The 17,939-nt window shown below is 42.9% G+C and overlaps 1 protein-coding gene and 2 long non-coding RNA genes across 8 annotated transcripts in view; 1 reads left to right on the top strand and 2 right to left on the bottom strand.

Annotated features, from left to right (window-relative positions):
• LOC114551266 (uncharacterized) overlaps positions 1-17,873 on the bottom strand; it is a 35,744-nt gene extending 17,871 nt beyond the window's left edge. Inside the window, exons 1-3 of the mRNA XM_028572436.1 lie at positions 17,518-17,873; positions 16,435-16,558; positions 15,562-15,661 (exon numbers count right to left, since the gene is read on the bottom strand). Of these exons, the coding sequence (XP_028428237.1) occupies positions 15,562-15,661; positions 16,435-16,558; positions 17,518-17,595 (302 nt within the window). The 5' untranslated portion in view covers positions 17,596-17,873. The remainder of the gene's footprint in view (positions 1-15,561; positions 15,662-16,434; positions 16,559-17,517) is intronic.
• On the top strand, positions 185-3,999 carry LOC114550751 (uncharacterized). Of its 5 annotated transcripts, none has more exons than XR_003691736.1 (5): positions 185-299; positions 619-672; positions 798-943; positions 2,832-3,397; positions 3,462-3,999. It is a non-coding gene; the product is annotated as an uncharacterized LOC114550751 (long non-coding RNA). The 5 variants fall into 5 exon arrangements; XR_003691737.1 differs by having other exon boundaries at positions 185-327; XR_003691735.1 differs by lacking the exon at positions 185-299 and having other exon boundaries at positions 338-672; positions 2,832-3,333; positions 3,525-3,999.
• LOC114550752 (uncharacterized) lies at positions 8,399-11,163 on the bottom strand. 2 transcript variants are annotated; one of them, XR_003691739.1, is made up of 4 exons: positions 11,058-11,163; positions 10,698-10,751; positions 10,419-10,576; positions 8,399-8,528 (listed from the first exon to the last, which is right to left on the bottom strand). It is a non-coding gene; the product is annotated as an uncharacterized LOC114550752 (long non-coding RNA). The 2 variants fall into 2 exon arrangements; XR_003691738.1 differs by lacking the exon at positions 11,058-11,163 and having other exon boundaries at positions 10,698-11,003.
• Positions 17,874-17,939: the final 66 nt, after the last annotated feature.

The raw sequence follows: 17,939 nt of genomic DNA, 5'->3' as shown, positions 1-17,939 counted from the left end.
CAGCAAGTTGTAGCCACGTACCAGGATTGTAGGGGGTGACCACCAGCAGAATCTAATGTAATGATGATAGACAAGAAAGAAATAACTCTGCAAATAATCACTCACAACTGCAGCTGCAGAAATGGATTAATAGAGTAATAGAGTAGTGGGTCAAGCCTAAAAAGTATTTGTGCTCCTAACTTGCACAGGTTGAGAGAACAACTAAAAGCATGCTGTGATTTTGCTCAGTGAGATGAACAGATGCTTGAGATGGGACCTGGAGTGGGTCCTAAATGTTGAAGTCAGTCAGAGGCTGGACGGTAAGTCCCTTCTTCTATACTGTCTATGGTAAGTCCCACACAGCAGTCTCCTTCCTTCGGGTTAGGCAATAATCATCCGGGGCACTATCCACTCGCCGTAGCCGGATACACAAACACACACACGGTTCCTGCGTCCCGTTGCTAACTCACAGCTAGCTTATGCTAACGTCTGTCCTGTTGCTACTTTGGCTGTTTGGGGGCGAACAAACAAACGACCCCGCGGTCACATTCACCGGAATGACGCTAGGAGAAAACTACGCATCGCTGTGAGAAGGAATATGGCGTTTGATATCGGTTTTATTTGTGTTTCTGCAAATAGACGGTTGCAGGTGGACTGGTGTTTACATGGTCCGTGGGAGCTGGAAGTCCGCAGGTTGGTCTTTGCCCATTGTATTCATGAACATTTCCACATTCCGGTGCTAATGCAAACTATAAATGTAACTATAACTATACATTATATAACCGTTGATTATTGTTGTATGCTTTTTACTTTGACAGTCAGCTGTGTGGCGGCTGCAGTGCTTTGATTAGTCTCCTAGCTGAAGATCTGCAGCCTCAATGGATGTCATCTGGGAAGAAGAGGAGGAGGAGGAGCCTTGTAGAGACCAGCTGAAGGAACATCTTCTCTGAGCTGAAGCTCTGAGGTAGGACATGCTTTCTCTCGGATTAACAGCTGCTGGCTGTAATGTTGACGGATTGAGTTGATTTGAAAGGGTCAGGTCACACAGAGTCCAGAATCTCAAGGTCAGTGGTTAAGTGTTTGCAGGAGCTTGTGGTAGAGATATTTCCAGTGGCAGAACTGTTACCTTGTGTACGTTAGAGCCAGGCTGTGTTGTGTTGTTTCTGCTGAAGAACTATAATCCGACTATGTAGTGATAGAGCAGAGTGTAAACTGCTGTCCTCCCTGTGTTCCATCTTCTAAAACCTGCTGGTCAGGTGGCTGCCTCGGTGTTGAGAAGGTTGGAGTTTGAAGCCCTCGGCAGGTCTGCTGGGTTTGAAGGAGTAAACACACAAAGCAGTGTGTGAAATGTTTGAGAGAACGTGTGCTGAAGCTGAATGTTGTGTCAGCTCATGACACCGATGGCAGCGTTAGCGTTTTAGAGTTGTCGGTAAGCTGTCAGAGAGGACGTGTGAGTGTGGTAGGCTTGGTGGTGTAGTGCTGTTGTTAGTTCCCATCAGTCTCTGACAACGTTTAGCCGGCTCCATCTTCTCCACTCAGATGGGTTTAGAGTTTGACGTTTTGTAGACAAAACACTGAAAATAATGCAGCTGAGTGTGAAAGTAGATTTTCTAAGTTCTTTCTGGTACTTGTAACCCCAACCTTCATCGCTTAGTATTGTTCTCCTCCCGCCCTCAGCTTCACGCATCCCTGAACACACACGTTGCATTTTTTTACGCCTGTATGGCATAGAAATAAATTAAAAATACTTTGCATCATGTATATAAAATCCTTTATTTAAATTGTGTAAGTTCCACAGAATGGTTTGTGAAGGTTGACAGATCTTTTAAACCCACACCACTTTGCTGGTAATTTGTCAGCCAACCACAAAACAGTTTGGAATTGACCGGTGCAGATGACACCATTTGTGTGGTTTGGTTGTCAAAACATTAAATACTGGATCATTAAATCAAACGCACCCTTCCAATCGCTGTGTGTGTTTAGTGAGTAAAGAAGTGCGGTCGCCCACCATTATTACGCCAGAGTTCCAGAAGTAGCGTAGCTTGTTGGACCTGCAGTCCGTGGTGTTGGAATAAACTGAAGATCAGGAAACATGACAACTTATTTTGTCTGTCATTTTATTTGGGAGATTTTTGCCATAAACGACCCACAGCACTGAATATCAGGCAGTCAGCTGTAGGAGAAGTTGACGTTAGCCAGCAGTAACTAAACAGCTTTGGACAGGCGGTTCCTCCAGCATGGATTAAAACCCACAGGTCAACCACTGACCCTGGAACAATTACGAGGCAATTCATAAGAAAACTACCTGTTGTTTATCTCAGCAGATGTCTTTTCTTGTTGGAAGTGTGATGGTGACTGGTTGTTGTGTGTGGGTTTTGGCAGGCGGCTGCTGTTCCCACTTCCTGCGTGCCGGGGACTGAATCGTTTAGCGGTGCGGGGTATCGGAGCCTTTTCCCCCTGGTTCATTTATTTATTTAATTAGTTTATTTGTCAGGGACAATGTACAAAATACATTAAACTTACAAAAAGATGTTTTGTACCAGAGTTAGCTAATGCTAGTTTCCATCTGCAGTCCCCATGATAGGACCAGCTAACGGTTGCAGCCCTAATATTAATACGTATCACAGCTTTCATTATTTCCGGTCTTTGTTGACCTTAGGGTGCAGCTCAGACATTAAATGATGTTAACAAGACAGGGCCCGTCCTCTGCTTGGGAGCTACAGTTCTCAGCACTAGTAGCTCTACCTTGTGTCTCGGTGTCTTTTATTCCTCCTTAAGGAAAAGAAATGGACCCAGATGTATTGAAGCAGAACAATCCAATAAACTCTTACTTTCTCTTTTTTTCTCGCCAGATGAGTGCAGAGTTTCCGGACCACAACGGAGAAGTTCCTTCACTCCATTCATGCCGCCTTCTCTCCGTACTCACTGTATACTCATAGTATTGTATGTCATGAAATAATTTAATAAAAAAGTAAGTAATAGTACGTATTATGTCAAAAAAAAGCTCAGAAAAGTCATACATGTCAAAAAGTGTTATTACAATGTTATAACACTGTTATAACATGTATTATGACAAAAAGCTGTCACAAAGTTAAAAAAAGTGTCAAAAAGTGTTATTACATTGTTATAACACTGTTATAACAATGTAATAACTATGTAATATGACAAAAAAATCTGTTAAAAAGTGCTATTACACAGCTGTACACAGTACATGCCGTAAAAGTGGATGTAAATAATTTTTTTGTCCATAAAAAAAAAAAATTTGGATTTTTTTTCTTAAATTAGAATCTTCTCTTCCTTTCTCCTACTCACTTTCTCTGAGATGTCCTACTCTGGTCTCTTCCTGTCTCTGAGGTGTCCTAGTGCGGTCTCACCCTTTCTCTGAGTTGTCCTACTCTGGTCTCTTCCTGTCTCTGAGGTGTCCTAGTGCGGTCTCACCCTTTCTCTGAGTTGTCCTACTGTGGTCTCTTCCTGTCTCTGAGGTGTCCTACACTTGTCTCTTCCTGTCCTAGGGTGGTCTTTTCCTGTCTCACTCTTTCTCTGAGGTGTCCTACTCTGGTCTCTGCCTTACTCTGATCCCTGCCTGTCCTTGTCTTAATACTCCTACTCTGGTCTCTGCCTGTCCTTGTCTTAATACTCTCCTACTCTCTTCTTGCCTGCACTTCCTTTCCTAGCCTCTCTTTCCTATCTGGGGGGCCTATCTAAGTGCACACACGCTGATACCGAGCTGTCTTGAACCCGCCACCGGCGCCTTTAGTGGCGAAGACAAACCAACTGCGCCACCAACGCATGTACGCATGTGACCGTTCTCCGGGTGTATTTGTCTTTGTCATTCTGGGTGTAAAGCTCAAAATAAATTGACTGTTCTTGCGTTGGAACCCATAACCTTTGTGTCTCCCAACCAGCGTTCCATCACACTGAGCTATCAGATCTGATGGACAAGCTCATGGTTAGTTGTGTATTTGTCTTTGTCATTCTTGGTGTAAAGCTCAAAATAAATTGTCCTTTCCTGTGTTGGAACCCATAACCTTTGTGTTTTCTAACCAACATCTCATCACACTGAGCTATCAGATCTGTCAAAAAGTGGCATGTGTTTAGTTGCGTATTTTACTTGTTCATTTTGGGTGTTGGACCTTAAAATTTAGTTTGCCATAAAGGAGTTGAACACACAACCTCCTGAGCAGATCATGCAGGTATTATCATGCTGAGCTATCTATGACACTGTGAGCTTTCTGGTTGGAGGTTGTATTTAACGTTCACATCACTGAGGCGAAAATTAAAACACTCTTCTGACTGAACCGGGATTTGATCCTTCAACCTCATACTGTCACATCACCGTCTTATCGTGGTGAGCTATTCCTCAGGCTGGGATTTTTTTCCGTTCTGTTATTTGTTCTTCACACACATCTTTTAGCCAGCCAGGGGAACCGGGGTGAGGGGAGGGGGAGTTCTGATCTGATCTGATCTGATGCTAGATCACATCCACTAGACGTGCCCATGTCAAAGGACGAGCCTGGAGGCCTGCCTTATATTGCCTCTGATTACCTTGTCACGCAGTGGTGTGGGGTCCTTTGTTACCAGCCAAACAAGGCGTTTCCACTGTTAAAAAACTTCTATCCCACTGGTCCCTTCTGCACAGCAATACCACAAAACATTACTAAAAAAGACTAAAAAACACAACTCTCTTGCAACAGGTCACAGCCCCGACTTGTCTTTCTTTGTCGTCCTGTTTGTCTACCCACACACCTGTTTCCCGTCCACCTTTAACAACCACATCATTAGATCCTGTGGCCAATCAGGAGCTGTGGGGGTGTGGTCCAGGCAATCACAGCTGCTTCTCATAATCCCAGTCTGGGGGTAGATGCTAGATCAGATGCACTGGACGTGTCCATGTCAGAGGACGTGCCTGGTGGTCTGCCTTATATTGCCTCTGATTTGGCCCGAACCTAACGACGTCACATCTAGTGGATGTGATCTAGCATTTACCGGGAGGCATCAGCCTGTCTTGCTGAGCCACTTCTCTCTCTATAATGAGCATTAAAAGGACCATGCAAGTGCTTCGGACCATGTGGTCAGAGCTTGTTAATAAGGGGCTAAATGCTGTGTGGGACAAAGGATGTGTAGCCTCTTTTAGTCCCCTGGGGCAATAAAGGTTTCATTCATTCACTCATTAATTCAGTCATTCGTGTGCCCTCCCACTCCTGAAAGTTTTCATTATAAGAGATAGAACTGGCTCAGCAAGACAGGCTGATGCCTCCCGGTAAATGCTAGATCACATCCACTAGACGTGTCCATGTCAGAGGACGTGCCTGGTGGCCTGCATTATATTGCCTCTGATTTGGCCCGAACCTAACCATCCTAACACGTCAACACGTCTAGTGTATGTTATCTAGCATTTACCTGGAGGCATCAGCCTGTCTTGCTGAGCCACTTCTCTCTCTATAATGAACATTAAAAGCACCATGCAAGAGTGCCAATTCGGACCATGTGGTCAGAGCTTGTTAATAAACAGTTGAATGTCGGTTCAGGGGTGAGGAGGGTAAGGATAACAGGGCACGTCCTTTGACATGTACACATCTAGTGGATCTGATCTGGCATCTACCTACCCCCCCCCCCTCGCCTGAACCTAACGACGTCAACACGTCTAGTGGATGTGATCTAGCATCCTTTTGTCCCACAGCATTCAACTGCTTATTAACAAGCTCTGACCACATGGTCCGAATTGTTAATATTGGACCTGTATGGTCCTTTTAATGTTCATTATAGAGAGAGAAGTGGCTAAGCAAGACGGTAAATGCTAGATCACATCCACTAGACGTGTTGACGTCGTTAGGTTCGGGCCAAATCAGAGGCAATATAGGGCAGACCACCAGGCACGTCCTCTGACATGGACACGTCTAGTGGATGTGATCTAGCATTTACCGGGAGGCATCAGCCTGTCTTGCTAAGCCAGTTCTATCTCTTTATAATGAAAACTTTCAGGAGTGGGAGGGCACATGAATGACTGAATTAATGAGTGAATGAATGAAACCTTTATTGCCCCCCAGGGGACTAAAAGAGGCTACACATCCTTTGTCCCACACAGCATTCAGCTGCTTATTAACAAGCTCTGACCACATGGTCCGAATTGGCAATCTTGGACTTGCATGGTGCTTTTAATGTTCATTATAGAGAGAGAAGTGGCTCAGCAAGACAGGCTGATGCCTCCAGGTAAATGCTAGATCACATCCACTAGATGTGACGTCGTTAGGTTCGGGCCAAATCAGAGGCAATATAAGGCAGACCCCAGGCACGTCCTCTGACATGGACACGTCTAGTGCATCTGATCTAGCATCTACCCCCAGACTGGGATTATGAGAAGCAGCTGTGATTGCCTGACCACACCCCCCCACACACACAGCTCATGATTGGCCACAGGATCTAATGATGTGGTTGTTAAAGGTGGACGGGAAACAGGTGTGTGGGTAGACAAACAGGAGGACAAAGAAAGACAAGTCGGGCTGTGACCTGTTGCAAGAGAGTTGTGTTTTTTTAGTCTTTTTTGTAGTAATGTTTTGTGGTATTGCTGTGCAGAAGGGACCAGTGGGATAGAAGTTTTTTAACAGTGGAAACGCCTTGTTTGGCTGGTAACAAAGGACCCCACACCACTGCGTGACAAGGTAATCAGAGGCAATATAAGGCAGGCCTCCAGGCTCGTCCTTTGACATGGACACGTCTAGTGGATGTGATGTAGCATCAGATCAGATCAGAACTCCCCCTCCCCTCACCCCGATTCCCCTGTCTTGCTAAAAGATGTGTGTGAAGAACAAATAACAGAACGAAAAAAAATTCCCAGCCTGAGGAATAGCTCACCAGGATAAGACTGTGATGTGACAGGATGAGGTTGAGGGATCGAGTCCCGTTCAGTCAGAAGATTGTTTTAATTTTTCACCTCAGTGATGTGAACGTTAAATACAACCTCCAACCAAAAAGCTCACAGTGTCATAGATAGCTCAGCATGATAATACCTGCATGATCTGCTCAGGAGGTTGTGTGTTCAACTTTTTATGGCAAACTAAATTTTAAGGTCCAACACCCAAAATGAACAAGTAAAATACGCAACTAAACACATGCCACTTGTTGACAGATCTGATAGCTCAGTGTGATGAGATGTTGGTTAGAAAACACAAAGGTTATGGGTTCCAACACAGGAAAGGACAATTTATTTTGAGCTTTACACCAAGAATGACAAAGACAAATACACAACTAACCATGAGCTTGTCCATCAGATCTGATAGCTCAGTGTGATGGAACGCTGGTTGGGAGACACAAAGGTTATGGGTTCCAACGCAAAAACAGTCAATTTATTTTGAGCTTTACACCCAGAATGACAAAGACAAATACACCCGGAGAACGGTCACATGCGTACATGCGTTGGTGGCGCAGTTGGTTTGTCTTCGCCACTAAAGGCGCCGGTGGCGGGTTCAAGACAGCTCGGTATCAGCGTGTGTGCACTTAGATAGGCCCCCCAGATAGGAAAGAGAGGCTAGGAAAGGAAGTGCAGGCAAGAAGAGAGCAGGAGAGTATTAAGACAAGGACAGGCAGAGACCAGAGTAGGAGTATTAAGACAAGGACAGGCAGGGATCAGAGTAAGGCAGAGACCAGAGTAGGAGAGGAAGAGACCAGAGTAGGACACCTCAGAGAAAGGGAGAGACAGGAAAAGACCACCCTAGGACAGGAAGAGACGAGTGTAGGACAACTCAGAGAAGGGGTGAGACCAGAGTAGGACACCTCAGAGACAGGAAGAGACCAGAGTAGGACAACTCCGAGAAGGGGTGAGACCAGAGTAGGACACCTCAGAGGCAGGAAGAGACCAGAGTAGGACAACTCCGAGAAGGGGTGAGACCAGAGTAGGACACCTCAGAGACAGGAAGAGACCAGAGTAGGACAACTCCAAGAAGGGGTGAGACCAGAGTAGGACAACTCAGAGACAGGAAAGGGTGAGGACAACCGCAAGGGGTGAGACCAGGACACCCCCAGAGACAGGAAGAGACCAGAGTAGGACATCTCCGAGAAAGGGTGACCAGGAGGAACCTCAGAGAAGATTCTAATTTAAGAGTAAAAATCAAATTTTTTTATGGACAAAAAAATTATTTACATCCACTTTTACAGGAAGAGACCAGTACTGACATCTCAGCTGTGTAATAGGAGAAAGGAACAGATTTTTTTTAAGTCAAAAAAATACAAAGTTTTTTTTTTTGACAAAAAAAAATTATTTATATCCATGTTTTAACTATGTAATAACAGCTGTGTTTGACACTTTTTTAACAGATTTTTTGTCATATTTTTGTTATTATATTGTTATAACAGTGTTATAACATTGTAATAACACTTTTTGACATGTATGACTTTTCTGAGCTTTTTTTTGACATAATACGTATTATTACTTACTTTTTTATTAAATTATTTCATGACATACAATACTATGAGTATACAGTGAGTACGGAGAGAAGGCGGCATGAATGGAGTGAAGGAACTTCTCCGTTGTCGTCCGGAAACTCTGCACTCATCTGGGGAGAAAAAAAGAGAAAGTAAGAGTTTATTGGATTGTTCTGCTTCAATACATCTGGGTCCATTTCTTTTCCTTAAGGAGGAATAAAAGACACCGAGACACAAGGTAGAGCTACTAGTGCTGAGAACTGTAGCTCCCAAGCAGAGGACGGGTCCTGTCTTGTTAACATCATTTAGTGTCTGAGCTGCACCCTAAGGTCAACAAAGACCGGAAATAATGAAAGCTGTGATACGATTAATATTAGGGCTGCAACCGTTAGCTGGTCCTATCATGGGGACTGCAGATGGAAACTAGCATTAGCTAACTCTGGTACAAAACATCTTTTTGTAAGTTTAATGTATTTTGTACATTGTCCCTGACAAATAAACTAATTAAATAAATAAATGAACCAGGGGGGAAAGGGCTCCGATACCCCGTACCGCTAAACGATTCAGTCCCGCACGCAGGAAGTGGGAACAGCAGCCGCCTGCCAAAACCCACACACAACAACCAGTCACCATCACACTTCCAACAAGAAAAGACATCTGCTGAGATAAACAACAGGTAGTTTTCTTATGAATTGCCTCGTAATTGTTCCAGGGTCAGTGGTTGACCTGTGGGTTTTAATCCATGCTGGAGGAACCGCCTGTCCAAAGCTGTTTAGTTACTGCTGGCTAACGTCAACTTCTCCTACAGCTGACTGCCTGATATTCAGTGCTGTGGGTCGTTTATGGCAAAAATCTCCCAAATAAAATGACAGACAAAATAAGTTGTCATGTTTCCTGATCTTCAGTTTATTCCAACACCACGGACTGCAGGTCCAACAAGCTACGCTACTTCTGGAACTCTGGCGTAATAATGGTGGGCGACCGCACTTTTTACTCACTAAACACACACACAGCGATTGGAAGGGTGCGTTTGATTTAATGATCCAGTATTTAATGTTTCGACAACCAAACCACACAAATGGTGTCATCTGCACCGGTCAATTCCAAACTGTTTTGTGGTTGGCTGACAAATTACCAGCAAAGTGGTGTGGGTTTAAAAGATCTGTCAACCTTCACAAACCATTCTGTGGAACTTTCCCAATTTAAATAAAGGATTTTATATATACATGATGCCAAGTATTTTTAATTTATTTCTATGCCATACAGGCGTAAAAAAATGCAACGTGTGTGTTCAGGGATGCGTGAAGCTGAGGGCGGGAGGAGAACAATACTAAGCGATGAAGGTTGGGGTTACAAGTACCAGAAAGAACTTAGAAAATCTACTTTCACACTCAGCTGCATTATTTTCAGTGTTTTGTCTACAAAACGTCAAACTCTAAACCCATCTGAGTGGAGAAGATGGAGCCGGCTAAACGTTGTCAGAGACTGATGAGAACTAACAACAGCACTACACCACCAAGCCTACCACACTCACACGTCCTCTCTGACAGCTTACCGACAACTCTAAAACGCTAACGCTGCCATCGGTGTCAGGAGCTGACACAACATTCAGCTTCAGCACACGTTCTCTCAAACATTTCACACACTGCTTTGTGTGTTTACTCCTTCAAACCCAGCAGACCTGCCGAGGGCTTCAAACTCCAACCTTCTCAACACCGAGGCAGCCACCTGACCAGCAGGTTTTAGAAGATGGAACACAGGGAGGACAGCAGTTTACACTCTGCTCTATCACTACATAGTCGGATTATAGTTCTTCAGCAGAAACAACACAACACAGCCTGGCTCTAACGTACACAAGGTAACAGTTCTGCCACTGGAAATATCTCTACCACAAGCTCCTGCAAACACTTAACCACTGACCTTGAGATTCTGGACTCTGTGTGACCTGACCCTTTCAAATCAACTCAATCCGTCAACATTACAGCCAGCAGCTGTTAATCCGGAGAGAAAGCATGTCCTACCTCAGAGCTTCAGCTCAGAGAAGATGTTCCTTCAGCTGGTCTCTACAAGGCTCCTCTTCTTCTTCTTCTTCTTCTTCTTCTTCCCAGATGACATCCATTGAGGCTGCAGATCTTCAGCTAGGAGACTAATCAAAGCACTGCAGCCGCCACACAGCTGACTGTCAAAGTAAAAAAAGCATACAACAATAATCAACGGTTATATAATGTATAGTTACATTTATAGTTTGCATTAGCACCGGAATGTGGAAATGTTCATGAATACAATGGGCAAAGACCAACCTGCGGACTTCCAGCTCCCACGGACCATGTAAACAGCAGTCCACCTGCAACCGTCTATTTGCAGAAACACTAATAAAACCGATATCAAACGCCATATTCCTTCTCACAGCGATGCGTAGTTTTCTCCTAGCATCATTCCGGTGAATGTGACCGCGGGGTCGTTTGTTTATTCGCCCCCCAACAGCCAAAGGACCAACAGTACAGACGTTAGCATAAGCTAGCTGTGAGTTAGCAACAACGGGACGCAGGAACCGTGTGTGTGTTTGTGTATCCGGCCTATGGTGAGGAGATAGTGCCCCGGATGATTATTGCCTAAGGGGGGGACTGCTGTGTGTGACATACCGTTCAGCCTCGACTGACCTCATAACGTCCTCCATTCGTCTTTATGAAGCTGATTGATAATCCATAAATTCATCTGCTCAAGTTGCTACATGTTCAGAGGTCGCAGAGTCGTCTTCGGGTCAGTCTGAAGTCGGGGGTGTCACATGAGGGTCATCATCAGATACCTCTCATTTATCATCATCATCATCATCATTTACAGATGCATACCAAGAGAAGGAAAGGCCAAAGAACAACAATACAAAACTCATATAGGCCTAATACAAAATCACGAGTCTAGTAAGTACATTTAGGACCCACTCCAGGTCCCATCTCAAGCATCTGTTCATCTCACTGAGCAAAATCACAGCATGCTTTTAGTTGTTCTCTCAACCTGTACAAGTTAGGAGCACAAGGGCTTTCAGGCTTGACCCACTACTCTATTACTCTATTAATCCATTTCTGCAGCTGCAGTTGTGAGTAATTATTTGCAGACTTATTTCTTTCTTGTCTATCATTATTACATTAGATTCTGCTGGTGGTCACCCCCTACAATCCTGGTACGTGACTACAACTTGCTGGATGTGTATAAAAGAAGTTAAACAGTTCTTAAATATGGAAGACAAAAAGTGACTTCATCAATACTGAAATGAATGCTGAAAACACAAAAGTAATAAATGGATTTGAAAATGAATACATGCATACAAGTGTGAGTTATTCATTGGAAGATGAATGTATGAATGCTTTAAAAAAATCTGAATTTATTTTTTGGTATTTGACATTTTTAGTTTTAGTGCTGTACTTCTACATTTCTACATACACTTATGTCTATATAACATTTATTTTATTCTTTATTTGCATGTATATAAATGCAAGAAATTTACATCCAGATTACCAGCAGTCATGTATTTTTGTATTCATTTTTATATATGTATTTGAATATTTCATTATTTATTCAAGCCTTTTTCTTTGTATATTATTTTATTTATCAATTAATGTACCTTTTGGGGCTGAGTCTAGAGTTCCCTAATTCTACCACTAGGTGGCAACATGTCTGTGCTACAATTACCACCATAGACTGTTAATATTAATTATGAATTATTACCACAGCTCGGTGCATACTGATTGGAGCATGCTAACTCCAGAAAAGGGTTATATTGCTTTTAAAGGGTTATATTGCTATTAAAGCAAAGGCAGTGCATATTTAAACTCATTTAGTTCAAAGTTGCAGGTTTAAATTCAACATAAAGTACTGTGGAAAAAAAAGTCATATTTGATTCAGTAGGTTTTATTAAAATGTTTCTCTCATTCAGCTCATCACAGGAACAAAAGGCTCAGGATTTTGTGAAATGCGCCATGGTGACGGCCATTTAAAAACACAAGCCAAATATTACAAAGAAACAGTGCTACATTATGCCGTGTAGAACTGAAATCTTCCCACAAATAAAAAGGAAGTGCAACCATTAGTATTAACAGAAGATGAGAACATCAGTAAGTTCAGAGATTTACACAAAGTGCAACAAGAACAGATCCCTTACAGGGCCTTAAACTATTTCAGAGAGTTAATATGCACAGTTTAGTGACACCATGGTGAGACTAGTTTGTAAACACATTCACACTTTTTCCTTTTGCTCACATTTCAAATTAAATAATATTGCATCAATATATACATTTATATAAATAGCCATTTAATAGTAAGCTTTGTACACAGATACATACAGTCGACCTTGTAAAAATGAGACCAAATGTGTCCAAACCAACAGGGACGGATTCATTTTAGCAGCATCTTTGGCGCTTGTTGCCAGACGGAAAACACCTGATTAGTTAAAAAAAAAAGGTATTTAAAATAAATATATAAATACATACGGTATAGTGAGGCTCTTTATTTATATAAAAAGTGGCAGGCCTCTTTAGCAGGTCAGTACTACTGGTACCCTACAGCCAGTGGTTTATTGCACAAGAGCAACAGGGAACAACTCCCCTTGGCACGGACCAAACTCGGAGCGTCAAGCTGTCGGTAAATTAGACCTGATCTGCATCCACTCAAATCCAGAAAAAAAAAAAAAAAAAAAAAAAAAGGACATTCGGTCTTCCCCGAAGAAATTCTGCATAGAATTCAATGGATGACATGAGAGATCAGTTCACTTGTGGCCCTTTTGGAGAACTCTTGTATGCAGCACTTAAGCAGATTTAAGGTTACAGTTACTTTTTGGTCAAAACGTCCCCAAGGAAAAAAGCTTTATGTTGAGGTGTGGCGAGTTACCCGAGCCAGCGGGGTGTCCACCAGTCCATCCATCAGTAGCAGCCGTCCCTCCAGCTGCTGTCCCGAAGGACACTGAGGGTGGACAGGCTCTTTGGAAACTGCAGAAAATAATAAAGGAATGGTCAATTAGGCATATCTGACAACCTTTATAAGAGAGCACAAACATTTTCTACTACTGCACAGTACTTCACATGGTTTCATTTATTTATGACATTAGGCCTTTTAGGGAAGTGCAACATACTCCTTTTTTACAGTCTTCTATTTATTGATGTGTGTAGGTTATGTATTAGATAAACAGTGCTGGAGATGTCTGGTTCAATGTTTGTGTTGTGGATTATGGGTCATATATGCCTGTACTGGACAACAAATGGCCTCTCAGGGACATTCAAGTTTTCTACGTCTTTTCTAATCTAGCAATTAGGACTGAAACTAACGATTATTATTTTCCATTAATCTGTCGATTATTTTCTCGATTAGTTGTTGGGTCTATAAAATGTCATAAAAATAGTGAAAAATGACGTCCTCAAATGTCTCGTCATGTCTTGGGTCCTCCACTTTTGAGCCTAATTGAAATTTTTGGAATATCAAAAACTTCACACCCGGGCTTGTGGTGAAAATGTGTGCCTTTTCTGCCTCAATTTATGGTGCAAATGTCTTTAATTATGTAAAGGAAAATATTATTAGACATTTTGGGGGGTTGTAACCTTGCTTAAACCGATTAATCGATAGTAAAATAGTTGGCGATTAATTAGATAGTTGACACTAATCGATTGATCACTGCAGCTCTACTAGTAATAAAATAAAGGCTTTACCTCCGTGCTGGTTGGCCCTTGCTGTGGGGGGGGTGGAGCTTGGGGTGCCAACAAAGGAGGGTGGGCAGGGCAGGCCGCTGCGTGGCGTGTTTGGGGTGAAAGTCGGCGCCCCTGCTCCACACAGAGGTTTACTGAGCATAGGGATGCCAGTGATGACCCCGCTGCCCCCCCCAGCCGCTGATGTTCAGACACTGGAGGCTGGTGGAGGCCGGGCGTGGGGCCGAGCCCTTGATGGTGGGGCTGACGTAGGCAACGTGACAACGTGGAGAAGTTCCCGACGCTCTGGACCTTGTTCTGCAGCTGGCCTGGGGAGGGGACTGGAGGTGGGGGGAGATAACAGATACAAGATTAAATGAGATCCTTCTGTATGTGGGTTTCATAATAATAAAGGTTTCTGAAGAAAGGAGTGCTGAGATCATCTCAGCTGCAGTAGTCCTTTAAGGGCAGGTAAAGGGTCCATAATATTACGTAGGGCTAGAAATCAACATGTGTCGCTTAAACGTTGCGGCTCTCTTGTTCCGCCATACGTTTCTCTTTGGAGAGACAGACATTTTGGGGGAGGCAGAGGTAAAAATATTAAGACTCTGTAACAAAGAAAAAAACTCCTCCATTTCAGGGACACTTTTGACTACATCAACTAACACTAAATTGAGACAATGTGCACTACAACGGATGTAGAAAGAAAATTTAGCCTGTTCTTTGATCCTTGCCTGAACCCCTGAATGCTTACCGCTCATAACGGCAGCGCCATCGTACGCTTGGCCTACGATGTTATTTTTGTAGTTCAGGCCACAACGTTCCAGTAAAGCTCTCCTTAATGGGCCCACTGTAATAATACCTGAGTGTGAAAGAAATCTGTTCCCTTTCTGAAATAACCTTTGTTTCATCTGCCATGATGCTAAAATCCTCACTGTTCTTCACTTCTTCTATGATTTCAGACCGAACCATTTCTGCCAAACAACCCAAAACCTCATTCTGGATGATCTTGCTTGTGTACTTTGCATTGTGAATGGAAGTTAATCTTCTCTTAACAAGTGGGTCGTGGTTAGCAACTGGGTTAAGAACATGTCTAAAGTTTCCTTTGTTAGAGGACTCTTCAGATTCATCATGTCCTCTTGGTGCTAGGTTTTGTGTAGCTGTAAGTAACAGCACTTCCCCAACGGTTTTAATGTATGCCCGATTTTCTTGTACTTGTTCCGTGTGTTCTTTGTCAAGGAGATGTGCTAGTGTTGCATCAGTTCTAACAGCTCTTTGATCATCCCTCCATGCTATCATTGCACACTTGTGTCCTTCAGACTTTGCGTGCACTGAAAGCCCCGCATCTCTCATAGTTGCCTTTATTCAGTTTCTAAAACCAGGTGTTGAAACAAAAACAGTGTCCGGGGCATTTGGTGTGCTAACATGTCTACATGCACAGCAATATGTAGAGTCCATCATGACAGAATACTCAAGCCATGGATGAAGATATTACCAGTTTGGCCTGAAGCTCCGTCTTCTGCCCCCCATCAAAATGGTTGGGAATATATTCAAGTTGGGCTGTACTGGTACATCATTCTTGGACTTGCTGATATCTGTAGAAAGATATACAGTAAACATAGGGCACAACTACAACATGTATTTACTTATGCATGTACTGTATATCTGCATGCATTTCAAAATGTAGGGCAAGCATTTACTTAAAAAAAAGAAAACAAAGCCATATTCATACAAAGAAGAAGTTACAGCAGAAGGCCCCATTTTAAGGACACACAGTAGGCCTACCATGACATTGTAATTGCACTGCTTTGCAAATAGTAAGAACCTTCTTCATCCCAAACCTGATGGGGCAGTACTTGATCCACATGGATCCACTTGCTGTCCCCTCTCTCTGTCCCTGTAGGTTTTCTTCCTCCTGTCTTCACCCTCTTCTTCCTCCTCACCCTCTGGAATTTCCCTCTCTGTGTCAGAGCCCCCACTTTCATCACATGCTCTCTCTCCAATCTCCCCAGACTCCTCCAGCTCTCCCTCTTCCTGCTCCTCAACTCTCTCAACACCTTTATTTGTTTCGCTCACTGCTGTTCTCTCACTTTTTTGTTTCCAAAAAAAAGGACGCTGTGTCCCTTCCTCGTTTCATGCTAACTGTTAGAAGAGGAAAAAACGTAGGGGCGTGCATTACATTTGGTTGCCTAACCATCCCTCCCCCTTAACACGGGCAGATAGCCTGCTGATTATGTTACTCAAATGTATTTGTTATCGCAATGCAACAGCCGAGACGGATGAAGTTCCGTGGTTAACATCACAGCAAGTTCACAGTTATGAGCAACAACAACAACAAGTCACTTACGAGATGATAGGTTCTGCTTACCTTCGACTCTTACAGCAGGAGAAACCCAGCTCCTCTCTCCAAGAACAGCTGGTTGAAGAGTGAGGTTCCCGTCACATGGGCACCGTGGTGCAACGATACCCGCACTTCGGTTCCGCTTTCTGCGCTGGTTATTGTATCACATAAGGGTGTATCACACATGCATTTTTGTGCAGGGACTCAAAACCAACAAACTACTATGGTTGTTTTTAAAGGGTAACTTTGTTTTCTTTTTTCAACCTGGACCCTATTTTCCTATGTTTTTGTGTCTGATGGGAACAACAACCTTTGACATTGGTACAGTATTAAGAGAGATCGCTGCAGTCGGCAGTCAGAGAAACAAGCTACAATGTAAGTTAATAGGACGATTGCGCACTTTCTATTTACGTCCAGGCTCAGATTAATATTCTAAGTGTCTGACAACATTATGGAAAGGATTTCTAATGAGGTTGACATTTCTGTTAAAGAGTAAGATCCTTCTTTTAAACATAAAAACATCCGCCAAATTGCGTTGACTAAACTACCAGACTCCATGTAAATGAACAGTAATTTTAGCATCGTAAAATACACCGTCGACAGAATAAAACTACGAAAAGGCGTTTATAGGGTCGTCTTTCCACTTTTCCAACCATCACAACTCTAGTTTTGGTTGAAATAAACACATAGTTTACCGATTTACATGTGGAAATATGTTGGCTCACATAACATGCTAAAAGTACTGATTATTTACATGGTGGGTTTAGCGCTAGAGACTTGAGCTGTTTCTGGTTAAACAGAAAGGTCTTAAAGAGGTTTTAAAGGTCTATCTCTGTAGGGATATTTTTCATAATGTTGTCACACACTTAGAATAATCATCTGAGCCTGTCAGCAAGAAAGCAAGCACTTTTAGCGGAGCAAATCGACGATGCACATTTGCCCCACAGGTCTGTAGGGTTACATTGCAGTCCGGTCTGTGGCTGCCGACAGCAGCGATCTCTTTCTCTCTCTTAATACTGGACCAATGTCAAAGATTGTTGTTCCCATCAGTCACTTATAACAAAAAAAGAGGGTTTATCTTGCTTTCTAGACGTTCCTGCTGGTACCGACCTGTTTGTAGAGGTTCCTCGGGTCTCTGTACTGCCACAGCGTGTTCAACACCTGCGCTGCCGCCTCCACAACCTTCATCGAGTACCCGCCGAATCAAGATGCACGCCGCATGTTAACACATGAAATCGTTTCACACATCACAAAACTGTAATGCCAGTAAGATACAACTAAAGTACATTTTGTTCTGAGAAAATAACTCAAAAGTCACTGGAAATCCTTTTCTACTTGTTTTTTTTAAAGTTTTTTTTAAATATCGCAATATCAACTTGTGCAATAAACACATCGCGCAAGAAACTCAGAGATTTTCTGTGTTAGTTGAGAGAAAATGGCAGAAAAATACACTTTAAAATGTAATGTCATTGTTTTTTTAGTGCTGCCTTTTATATTCAATAAAATGTTCAATTTGTTCAATAAAATAAAGT

The sequence above is a fragment of the Perca flavescens genome, chromosome 24 (genome assembly GCF_004354835.1).
Source record: "Perca flavescens isolate YP-PL-M2 chromosome 24, PFLA_1.0, whole genome shotgun sequence".
Classification (NCBI taxonomy): Eukaryota; Metazoa; Chordata; class Actinopteri; order Perciformes; family Percidae; genus Perca; species Perca flavescens.
The sequence above is the reverse complement of the archived record's forward strand: the minus strand, read 5'-3'. Positions and strand labels throughout refer to the sequence as shown.